The following is a 12,805-nucleotide window of genomic DNA, read 5'->3' as shown; positions in this document are numbered from 1 at the left end:
TACAACCAGAGGAAGACATCTGACCCAAGCAAGGCTAGTAAGACTGCCTCTCTTAGGTATTTGGAAACAGGGCATTAAAAATGCAAAAGAACTCAGACGGCCAGACCACAGGTTCATACAGAGATGGGCCTGGAGTCGGTGGCCTGGGAAGCCCGAGTTATGTGGGAGGCAAGGATGTGTCTTTAGAGGTAGGGTGTACTGGTTAGGTGGCCAGACTGCAGAAGTAGGGTGTGCAGTTTGAATCATGGCTGCCACTTACAAGCTGCAGGATTTGGGGCAAGTTGCTTAACCTTTACACGTCTCAGTTTTCTCATCCGTAAAATGGGCAAATGTATAGTACCTACCTTGTTATCATGAATGGAGTTCACACACACCTAGGTCACAGCATAGGCACACAGCGCACACTAGAGTCTGCCAGCTGCCATCATTCCAGAGGCGAGAAGGTGCCCATAGCCCTGGAGACTGCCATATGGAGCAGCTCCCCGTGACTCTCCAGTTGCCAGCAGGTCTGCCTGGACGCAGAGCACTTGAGTGCAACCACCAAAGGGTTTCCACAGAAAGGTAAGAGGAATTAAATTTTCGCTTCACACTAAATGACTCAAATTTAAAAATCATCTACCACAGTGTTTTGGCAGTTTTATTCTTTTTATTGCAAATTTCTGGTAAAGGAAAGAACAGGGAAGCTGATTCTCATTTCAACTTTGGTGATAAGAGTACGCTGTCGACTGGGGGGCTCACAATACGTGAGTCACCCTACGGGGGTGGCACCTCTAACACATGCTGCTGCCTGTGTCCCCTCCTGGAGGTTCAGACGTCCCCTCCTGGAGGTTCTGATTTTGCTGGACCAGGGGGTAGCCCCGGCGGCGGCGGCAGCTTTTTGCACTTCCCGGGTGATTGCAACTTGCAGCCAGGGTGGAGGACCCGCCGGAGCTCCGACGTGGGGTTGGCAGCATCGGAAGCGTCTCAGCGGTTCAGCAGGCAGCCAGCATGACCCGCTCCCGTCACCCTGGACCCGAGCCCAGCCGGTGTCCTCCTCCCAGGTGTGACAGGTGCCGACTCTCCCTCCTCAGAGGCCCCAGAGGAGAGAGACGCTGGAGGGGCCGTGAGTCTCTGAGCTGTGGTTTGTGCTTAAACGTGGAGAACTGTGCTAAACACGGTTCCTCTATCACGAAAAGAAACTCACTTTCTGATTGCTAAGGAGCATTCACCTCTTTGTTTTTTCATTAAGTGGGAACAGTCTTCCTATATAAAGATGCAAAGACTCGTGACAAAATAAGGAAATATGTGTTGGGTGACGGGTTCCTTATATGACTTCTCAGGTCCAAATTAAAAAACATTTTTTTGTCAAGCCAGTGAGGGTAAACGCTTATGTACTTCAGCAGCACAATTCACATGGGTAAACAGTAACAGCCAGTCAGGGATTTCATGTACGATTTATCCTGAAATAAAAAATGCCTTAATTTTCCTGAGTCCTTGGCAGACAAAAAAAAATGTTTTTAAAATTTTCAAAGTATTTGTGTTTTCTTTTTCCCTGGGCACCCTCACAGTCTAGAACGGTGTGTCTCACTGTCAGCTTTTACATACATAGGTGAACACTCAGCACTGGTGCCAATTTTCAATGACTAATCAAATATGGAGATTAAAAATAAAACACCCATCATCTATGAAGTTGCTCAAAATGACAGTTTCTTGACGTTATTATAAATGCAGTTATCAGTCTGAGTCCCTGGACAATACAAAAGTATGAATTTCTATTCCGTTAATAATAGTGAATGGTTAATGCCTTAAGTGTGATAAAAGTCTTAGAACATTTAAAAAATACATAGGATCCGATTTTTACATCATAATTCTGATGTGTCATCATGCCTTCTATTTTGTCTGTAAACCTTTTACAGGGTACAGTGCATTGACTGGTAAAACCAAGGCACAAGGATACAGTTACAATAAGTGTATATAAATCTTAGCACTTTGTAGCAATTTTGGAAAAATTTAGAGAGGAGCTCCAAAAGCCTGAAAAATTCTCACATCCTATTATGATGAATTGAAAGTGTAATAAACAGGCTATTAACCACAATTCCATTACTGAATATATGGCTGTCACTGTACAGGCTGTGGATAATTGAAAAAAGTTGTTCATATTAAAACCTGTTACAACTAGGTGGTCGATGTAGATATTGTGCCTTGTGTGATTTAGATAACTGTATTAAGTTTCCATTTTAATTTGTAATCTACATGGCAGTTATCAACTTTTAAACTATTTTCACTGCATACACGGTGGGGTTTTTTTCCCCCTAAATGTTAAATCCCGTCCCCCTACAAAAGACAGATTTACAAGAAGATAACCAATATAAGAAATGCACAGACAACAATAATAAAATCCAACTATGGACTCAACTCAAAGGTTGAATTCTAGTCTATCAGGGCATTCTCTTAATTTAGGGTGAGGAGCGACACGCTCCTGTGACAACTCATTAGTTTCTTAATGTAAAAAAATCACCATGACATTTTTCAAAATAGTAAAGTCTTAGAGCATCAAGCACTGAAGGAAAATTGTTTTAAGTCTTTTCATTCATAAAATGAAGGGGATAAAAGCCTTTCAAAACCCAGGGCAAGGAAGATGTTCCATTGAATTTAGATAAGTGGAATAAAGTGGTAAAAATTGTACTTAATACTTTTAAAGAGTGTTTTCAAGACTCAAGGTAAACATTGAGACTCACGAAAACACATTTCTTGGCACATGCATGCCATGAACGGAACAATCCTGAATGCAGCGACAGCCTGGCTATAGGAGGTATCCAGCTCCAGCCCCACGGGCACAACCACTTTTGAGGTCCGTGTCCCAGGTCCCTTCACATGGGAGCTTCCGGCTTCTGCATCTGTTGGATTTGCTTCTGTAACTGGTCCTTGTCCAGCTTCATCTTAGCTTCGAGAACTTGCCTGAGGGATCCTATGCTTTCATAGATGGCTGTAAACCCTTTAAGAAGAGATAAATTTCACAAGAGTTATTTTTTTTTAAAAAATGCTGTATCAAATCCCGTAGCATATAGTAATCGTTGATTTGGGCAAAAGCTGTCAATAGACACTAACACTAATGGATTAAAAGTTTAATGGGAAACAGGAGAGTTACATGGTTTCATAGTATCTCCCTACAGATATAAAGGGAAAGAGGACATACTACAGTGGAAAAATCTGACAGACACAACTTTAACCAAGAGATCAAAGCTAACGTCACCAACTGTGGGAAAAACCAGCATCATATACCCCCTGATAAGATACCCCGGGAAGGACAGATTGGTTCTGTGGCACATCTGTCCAAAATGCACAACCGGAATCTAATTAAGAGGAAGAAAAAGAGACCCAGACTGTAGGACATCCCACAAAATACTGGCCTGTGTTCTTTAATGATGTCCGCATCACTGCAGAACTGATTCAGATTCAAAGAGACTAAATAAAGAAACATGACAACGAAATACGATGTGTGACTCTGGATTAGAACCTGGACTGAGGAAGGTTTGCTGGGAAGGAAACAATGGTCAAATTTGAAAATTGATTACTGAAAGATGTTTCATCGGTATTACTTTGTACTATAGTTCTTTAAGAGAATGTCCTTGTTCTTAGGGTATATAAATTGAAATAATAAAAAGGAAAAAGCATCCTGACTTCTGCAACTTACTCCCAAATGACTCAGGAAAAAAATTATATTCATACACAACACAACACATACACACACACAGAGCAGATTTCCAAAATGTTAACAATTGGTGACTCTAAGTGAAACGTATGTAGGGTTTTTGGACTAGACTTACAGTTTTTCTAAATTTGAAATTATTTCAAAATAAAAAGCTAAAAATAGGAAAAATTCCCCATCAAAAGGTCACTTCATGTTTTTCTATATTCCTATTGGTTTTTAAAATAAATGCCAAAGAGACCTCATCTTCATCAGTAAATTTAGAATTTTCTCAGAAAATTTTCTTTATATAACAGTTCATGAAAAAAGAGGTATAAAAATTACTTATTAAAAATAATGTTCTAAAAAATAAAAATAATGTTCTTACTGAATGGAAAGATACACCATACTGTCAAATAAAAGGGTAGGTTATAGATCCGTACGTATTCCACGAGTTTGCATTTGAAAAAGCATATATATATATAATATAATATATAATATGTGTATATATATAATATATATATCCTATATGTATAGAAAGATACACACAAAAATGACGTCTAGGTGATAGAAGATTTTTTTTTTTAACATTTTGTGCTTTATAATTCTCCATTAAGAAGTGTATTATTTTTATAAATATTTTGAATTTTAAAAGGCTCATATGTATTTCTTATTAGGTACTAAATATTAACAATCTTAGTAAGAAGCTGTATAGCTGATAATAAACCTACTCAGGAAATGATGCAAAGTTAACCATCGATGAAATATTCAAATGCCCTATTTGGATACTACAAAAGACCGAGAAAGAAAATTCATTTTTATCTTCACAAGTTCTCCAACTTATAAATATAATTGAGGCTTCTCCTTAAGTAAAATAGTTTTTGCTGGTCACAACAAAATCATTCTTGGGATAGCTAGCTACCTACTTTTGTTTCCACGTGGCCAAAATATAACATTTCCATGAAGAAAATTCACAGAATCACAGAATTTAAAGGGGTTAGGAGATCATTTAGTCCCCCTTTCCACACTACCAGACTGTCTTCTCTTTCCTAATCATGATCAACCAGCCTCCACTTGAATACTTCAGTAAAGGGCTTGGCAGGGGGAGGGGGTTACAGTACCTCCATTAAAAATAAATAAACAAATAAACCTAATTCCCCCCCCGCAAAAAAAAAAGAGCTCTTGGGCTCACAAACCACCAGTGTCTTTCTAAGACCATTCACTGTTGATGCTTCTGCTTCATACTGGGTTAAAATCTGCCTTCAAGTAACTTCCTGTTACCGGTCCCATTTCTGTATTCCTGGGCTCAGAGTGTAAATCCAATCCCTTCTTTATCTGACAGCACTTCAGAACCTGAAATCAACTCTGATGTTTTCAAACAAGTGTGAATGCATGGGCCCCATGGACTTCTGAGTAGAGAAGAATCATTCACTGCCGCGGTGGGACACTGCCAGCAGTGAAAAATGAGCCTTCAGAGGCCCCTCAAAGATAGGCGCTTATTCCCGAGATGTGCTGACCTTGGCTAGGACCAGAGAAGACTCTGCAGATAGCATTAAAGAGAAAGCACATCAGTTGAAAGCTAAGCGGCTTTAGTTCAGTCTGCCTGTCTCTTGAGGTGTATCCATTTTCGTGTACTTGGAGCTGAAACTTTTTTTTTTTTTACTAAAGTTTAGTTGATTTACAATGTTGTGTTAGTCTCTGGTGTACAGCATAGTGAGTCAGTTACACATACGTATACGGATTCTTTTTCACATTGTTTTTCATTATAGGTTATTATAAGCTATTGAATACAGTTCTCTGTGCGACACAGCAGGATTCTGCTGTTTACCTAGCCTGTATAGAGTAGTCTGTATCTGCTAATCCCTGAAACAGAATTTTAGCTCAATACAGCACAGCCACTTAGAAAATCACCTCAGGGCATTTCACCAGCCAGGCTCGCAGGCAGCTGCAGGGGGATACTAATTAACTGGCTTATTCAATGAAACAGGAAATGAACCACGAGCACTGCGCCCTTGCTGGCCTACCCGCGTCAACCTCCGCTTTCAAATCCTTCATGTCCTCGTTCAGCTGTAGCTCCAGCTTGCTGATGCGCCCGTGCACCTTGTCTTCTTCCTGCTTTGCCCTCTGCCCCTCCACGTTCTTCTTTTGACTCTCTTCTATTTTGTCCAGTCTGGCTGACATCTGGCTGAGCTTCTTCTCCATGTCCCTTTCGCTGGCTCCCTGAGATCCATGATAAGAAAGGCACTTGATTATTCCAAAGAGTCTGTATTGCATTCGCATCAGTCATAGTATCATTTAACAACAATCTGCAGGGAACAGAATCGCAAAGGTTGCTTGTTGCTCACCCCAGCATCCAGCCTCCCCTTGTTCCATAACAGACCCCCAGTGTTCAGCTGGATATAAGGTCACCCAGGATAAAGACTACCTTTTCTATTGTCTCCTGAGTTGGCTGTGGCCATATGATTAAGTTCTGGCCAATGAGATGGAAGTACAAGCATATGCGGCAGCTTCCCAGAAAAGTTAAAAAAATAGCTGAGGCATAGCCTTGCCTTTTTTTTCTTCCTTCTGTTCCTGGAATTCAGATGTAATGGCTGGAGCTCTAGCAGCCATCTTGAACTATGAGCACAGGGGTCACTGTAGGACTGGCAGAGAGTTATGCCAGAAAGATCATGGGCCACTTAGGACTGACAAGCTGCCACAACAGCCCTGCAATCCCTACACCCAGACTATTTTTATGTGAAAGATTAGTAAGCTTCTACCATATTAAAGCCACCATTATTCTGGAGTTCACTGTTAGTTATTAAACCCATCTACATGAAACAATAGTGATCCAGAGATCCAGAAGTCTACAATGTATTATTATGAATCCAAGTAAATCAACCAGTAGATCTGATTAAAAAAATGTGGGGACACAAATATTTGAAATAGGATATTTTCTTTCCTTTCCTCATCACCATGCTTGGTTTTTATGGGCATCTTGGGCCTTAGGCAAGCTTTAGAGGCCAGGACTACAAACACAAAGCTGTAAGTGGGCTACAGCATGACAAAACTCTCTTGCTGTGTTCAGTGCAGAGCCTGCAATTCAACAGCTCGGCACTGAGAGAGAGAGAGCAGAGTCAGAGATGCAATCTGCACCAGTCACTGATGCTCCATCAAAGTCCCAGGGGAGGAAGCAGTGCAAGAAAAGAGAAGGGAAAGGGCGATGGTCAGGCTAGAATACCAAACCAAGAAACATCTGTATCTCAAGCATATATGCAAGGCTTTCTTGATACGGTGTTTGAGCAGTTCTGCTGGAGAGTGGGGTAAAAGGACAAGAAAGATGAAGAAGAAAATGATGGATTCTGTTTATAGGTTACATTCTGACACCTCACACTGGGATTATAGCATGAGGAGGGGCCTGGAGGGAGAAATCCAGTCAACACTTTTCACCAGATCATGAAATTAAAACAAACTAAGATGTATGTTTCTAATTGTTAGTTTTAGTCTTGACTTAGGCTCATCTTAGCTCAAAGTATTGACACTGTCTACTTAGCCTTTGTTAACCAAAACCAGTCAAAGTGCTCCATCTCTAAATGTAGCAAACACAAAGAATCAACACGAACCATGGAGATAGATTCTAAGGCAAGAAACAACTGAACAGCTTAACATAGGTGTGAAATAAATGAATGGTAATTTACTACGTAGTATCCCAGCACGGCAGGTCCCACCGAAGGGCTTTACTCTGTTATTGCTATACCTACACAGTTTTCCTTAACAACCAAGGAAAGCTGATCGATTTTCTGTAAAAGTTCTTTTTCTATCCGTTCTTGTTCCTGTTGCAACCAATTCCGTGCAGATAAAATCTGGTTACTGAGTTCCTCAACTGTACCTTTAAATCTAAAAGAAGAAAGCAAGTTAGAGGTAAAACAATTTTAAAACGACATCAAATAACTTCAGTCTCTATCAAATCCCTCATAAGTGTGTCAGCATTCAGTTCAGCTCACTCAGGATTATATGCTTACCTATTTCTCAGAATTGCATTTAGCACTAACCTGGGAAGGGAAGAGGGAGGGAGAGTATAAGGGAAAAGCACCTGGTCACACTTCCTCCCCGTGCAGAGACGGCAATGTGTGGGCACTGGGGTGTCACACGGTGATGCAGAGCCAGGCCAGGTGCTCATCTTTGCAGTTCAGAGGGTCCAAGTGCTGCTGGCTTAGGGGACACAGTATCCCGACTCCCCCTCCAGGCTCCCCTCCTGCCCTGGGCTTTTCCTCCGAACAGGAGCCTGGTTTCCTTTCTCTCTAATGTTCTCCAAACTGCTCTTGCCCCACACAGATACTTCTTAATTTAAATCAAAGAGAAAATTAAGAGGAAAAAACCCGCAACTCAATCTTCCATTCCTATAGTCCTCTCCCTTCCTAAATACCTTAACATAACATCCCACGCTTGCTGCCCTTTTAAAGTATTTTTATTGTGAAATATAATAAAGGTACAAAAGTATATATATGGCTTAAAATAATATGAACACGCACTGTGGTAGCTGTCCCTAATTATCTGCAGTATCTGCTCTCCTCTTCTTCCCTATTAAGAAACCTTCAAATGTGAACTGGGTCCACGGCTGCCTAGCCAAGACTACCTTTCCCAGCCTCTCTGGCAGCTCGGTGTGGCCATATAACTAAGACGGGCAACGGAACACATGGAGAAGTGATACGTAAACTTCCTGGTCAGCTCGTCAAAAACAAGGCTTCTCAGCTTTACCTGGATGGGAGGCCAAGCCAGCAGCCCCGCCCAACTGGTGAACTCTGCCCACAGCCCCACCTGACCAGGGAGACTGACCACGCAGCGCAGCAGCTTTACTGGATTCATTTATTCTAACAATTTTTGGTGGAGCCTGTAGGGTTTTCTCTATATAAGAGCGTACCATCTGCAAACAGGGATAACTACCTCTTTTTTTTCTGATTTGGAAGACTTTTTATTTTTTTTCATTTCTTTTTCGTTTTGTCTCATTGCTCTGGCTAGGACTTCCAGCACGATGTTGAACAGCAGTGGTGAGAGTGGGCATCCTTGCCTTGTTTCTGATCTTAGAGGAAAAGCTTTCAGAATTTCATCGCTGAGCGTGATACTAGCCATGGGCTTGTCATATATGGCCTTTATTATGTTGGGGTACAGCCCTTTTATACTCAAACTGCTAAGACTTTTACTATAATGTTGAATTTTGTTAAATGCTTTCTTCCGAATCTACTGAGATGATCACATGATTTTTATCCTTCATTCTGTTAATGTGATGCATCACATTGATTGATTTGTGTCCACTGACCCACGCCTGCATCCCAGGGATAAATCCCATTTGATTTGTATGACCCTTTTAATGTGCTGTTGAATTTGGTTTGCTAGCATTCTGTGGAGACTCTTACATCTATGTTCTCAGGGTACTAGCCAGCAATTTTCTTGTAGTGTCTGTATCTGGCTTTGGTATCAGGGTGATGCTGCACTTGTGAAATGAGTTTGGAAGTGTTCCTTTCCCTTCAACTTTTTGGAAGAATTTGAGAATGACTGGCATTAATTCTTCTTTAAATGTCTGTTAGAATTCACCTGTGAAGCCATTTGGTCCTGGTTTTTGATCACTGATTCAATCTCCTTACTCGTTATTGGTGTGTTCAGATTTCCTATTTCTTCATGATTCAGTCTTAGCAGGTTGTTTCCAGGAATTTATCCATTTCTTCTAAGTTATCCAATTTGTTGGCATACAATTACTCATAGTAGTCTCTCACGATCCTCTGTATTCCTGTGGTGTCAGTTGGGGCACCTCTTCAATCATTTATAATTTTATTTATTTGACTCCTCTTTTTGTCTTGGTCAGTGTAGCTAAAGTTTTGTCTATTTAAACTTATGAAATAGTTCTGTTGATTTTTTTCCCCATTGTTTCTATTCTCTATTTAATTGATTTCTGGGCTAATCTTTATTATTTCCTTCTTCCTGCTATTTTTTGGGCTTAGTTCTTTTTCTAATTTCTTGAGTACAAAGTTAGGTTGTTTAGTCCAGATCTTTCTTTTTTCTTAATATAAGTGTTTATCACTGTCAACTTTCCTCATAGAACTGCTTTTGCAGCAAGCATCCCATAAGTTTTGGTATGTTGTGTTTCCATTTTCATTTGTTTCAAGGTTTTTAAAATTTCCCTTTTTATCTCCTCTCACCCATTGCATGTTCAGGAGTGTGTTGTTTAATTTCCATGTATCTGCGAATTTTCCTAATTTACTCCCATTGTTAATTTTTAGTTTTATGCCATTTTGACTTGAAAAGGTACTTAGTATGAGTTCAGCCTCTTTAATTTGTTAAGACTTGTTTTGTGGCCTAACATATGATCTAACCTGAGAACGTTCTGGGCGCACTGAAGAGGAACGTGTATGCTGCTGCTGTTGCGTGGAGTGTTCTGTGTATGTCTGTTAGGTCTCCAGTTGGGCAGGGCTGCTGCCCACGCTCTGTCGTATGGCTCCCCATTCAAGCAGGGGTGCTGGCTGGGCATCAACTGGAGCCACTAACTGGGCTCTGTAATTACCACTGGCCAGGTGGGGATGCTGTGCTCCCTGGCAGGGTGGTGCTGCTGGCCGGACTCTGATTTGGGGGAGGATGGGATCAGGCTATGCTCCATGACTGGGCAGGCTGCTGCTTGTGCTTGACTGTTGAGTAAGGTCACTGGCCAGGATCCCCAGTCAGGCAGGGCCACCAGCTGTACCCTGCAGCTGGGTGGAGCTGGAGGCTGTGCTCTGTGGTCAGGTGGGGTGCCTGTCTGGGCTCCTTAGTCAGGTCAGGTCGCAGGGTATGTTCTGCTTTTGGGAGGAGTTGTCGGATGGATTCCCAGCTTGGGCAAAGCGGAAGACTCTGCTCAACAATCAGGTGGGCCCGTAGGCTGGGCTCCAAGGCTGCCTGGGGTCACTGTTCAGGCCCCCCAAGAGGTTACAGCTTTTATTTTACATTATTATATTTTGTAGAAGCTCTATTTGTTTATTTGTCAATTCCAACAGATCATTTTTAATATGCTCTATTCCTTAGTCATAATTTCAAAATGTATGTGTGACTACTCATGCATACATATACACACACGAATACTTATTTTATCCAATAATCCCTATATATGCAGTATTTAGAAGTCTGATTCTGTTTATTGTTGCTTCTTCTCATTCTATTATTCATGTGTCTTTCCTTGTGTCGTTCTGCAGTTTTTGATGGTACATTCATGTTCCTCAGAACTCATCTGTCTGTGGGAAGATGTAAAGACTATGTATTTACATTGGCTTCTGCCAGGCATCTCAGACCATTATCAAATCAAGATCATTTGAAGACAAATTATCTACTGTGGTTTTCTTCAAGGTGCTTGAATAATGTGAATTCTAACTCTAAATCCATATAAAGGTTGTGTTGTGGTCCTGAATTTTCAAAGAGTATCTTTTGCCCCTACCCAGAATCAAGACGCAGACACGTAAGTCTCCTTATGATCTCTTTGTGGAATGGTTTTTTCCTAGTTCATCTAACCAGGGCCTCACCTACTGGGTCTCCAGTCTGTCCTTATACCTTGCACAGGCACCAGGCTTGGTCCCGTTTCCTCTGTGAACAGCCGCTGTGTCTGGACTTCTAGAGTTTTACATTGTAGGAAATAAAATAAAGATGTTCATGCCTGGTGACTAGTAATATCTCCTAAGGAAATTATTCACAGAAGGAAAAAAAATACTAAGGTGTTGATTTTCTTCCTGTGTGATGAAAGGAAGGGGATAGGAGAGGACTTTCTGTACTTGGCAAGCTTGTAGGAGCTATGAGAAATGGTGACATAACTCAATAACGATATAAATACAGATAATCAGAGGAAAGAGAACATGGTTTTTATAAGAGAATTCCTCTTAAATCAGCCACAAACCCTGAAATGGCATTAAACAGGGAGACAATGAGATATAAGAACCAGGAGAATGATTACTTTAAAATTTCCACAAATCTCTAACAAAGTTCCATATTGAAGTTATCTTTAAAAAAACATAACTCATCTGCAAAACAGAAACAGACTCGCAGACATAGTAAACAATATTATGGTTACGAGGGAAAAGGGGCGGGAAGGGATACATTTAGGAGTTTGAGATATACAAATGTTAGCTACTATATATAAAAATTTAAAAGTTTCTTCTGTATAGCACAGGAACTCTGTACAATATCTTGTAATAAACTTTGTCGGAAAAAAATGTGAAAACGAATACATGGATGTATACGCGTGACTGGGACATTGTGCTGTACACCAGAAATGGACACATTGTAATTGACTGTATTTCAATTAAAAAAAAATATGGAGGAGGGTATAGCTCAGTGGTAGAGCACATGCTTAGCAAGCATGAGGTCCTGGGTTCAATCCCCAGTACCGCCACTAAAAATAAATAAATAAGTAAATAAATAAATAAATAAACCTAACTGCCCCCCCAAATAAATAACATTTTAAAAATATATATTAAGTCAAATACACGCAGACACACATATACATATAGAGTCATATATGGTCGCTTTGGCTCTGCTCTGGCAGGAAAATGCCAAGCTCAGGAAGAGTCACGACAGGGAAAAGTGTATAGTTTTGCGACTGAGCAGAAGAGCAGCAGGTGAGCTTCATGGTGGGCAAGTACAGTTTAAAACACCACTGTGACACAAAGGGAAAGGACAACGCGTTAATTAATTAGTGTCCTAACCAGACAGCTCAGCACCCCGCAGTGCAGACCTCTCTCACCGACACGGCTGCAACAAGGCCCCCAGCTCATGTCCCCGTCCCTGCCACAGCCCGTTGTGATCCCTCTCCCAGCTGCAATCAAGGCCATTTTAAAAATGACACATAAATCTGGCTGTATCAGCCTGCCTGCCTGACAGTCTCCAATGGCACTTCTGCTCTAAAGAAAGAGACACAGAGTCCTGAACGTGGTCCACACGTGGGGCCCTGCACGCCGGCCTGCCTCCACTCCGGCCTCGCTCCCCACCCTCACACTCTGCTCGGGCCACCTTGCGGTTCCCTGCCTGTCACGCTCCTCCCACGCCAGGCTACTCCATCTCCTGTGTTCTCATCTTGCTCTTCACCCAGTGAACGCCATTCACTCCGAACGTGGCCTCCTCAAGAAGGCCCCCCCGCAGGCCTCCGTT

At 41.5% G+C, this 12,805-nt stretch overlaps 1 protein-coding gene across 6 annotated transcripts in view; it reads right to left on the bottom strand.

The window, feature by feature from the left end:
- Positions 1–626: 626 nt before the first annotated feature.
- FAM81A (family with sequence similarity 81 member A) overlaps positions 627–12,805 on the bottom strand; it is a 105,345-nt gene continuing 93,166 nt past the window's right edge. For all 6 annotated transcript variants that reach the window (XM_074366214.1, XM_074366216.1, XM_074366213.1 and 3 more), the window contains 3 exons: positions 7,408–7,543; positions 5,692–5,887; positions 627–2,974 (listed from right to left, as the gene is read on the bottom strand). In XM_074366214.1, the coding sequence (XP_074222315.1) occupies positions 2,850–2,974; positions 5,692–5,887; positions 7,408–7,543 (457 nt within the window). In that variant the 3' untranslated portion in view covers positions 627–2,849. The remainder of the gene's footprint in view (positions 2,975–5,691; positions 5,888–7,407; positions 7,544–12,805) is intronic.

Source organism: Camelus bactrianus, chromosome 6, assembly GCF_048773025.1.
Source record: "Camelus bactrianus isolate YW-2024 breed Bactrian camel chromosome 6, ASM4877302v1, whole genome shotgun sequence".
Lineage (NCBI taxonomy): Eukaryota > Metazoa > Chordata > Mammalia > Artiodactyla > Camelidae > Camelus > Camelus bactrianus.
Note: the sequence above shows the minus strand (reverse complement) of the source record. Positions and strands in the feature narration are given on the sequence as shown.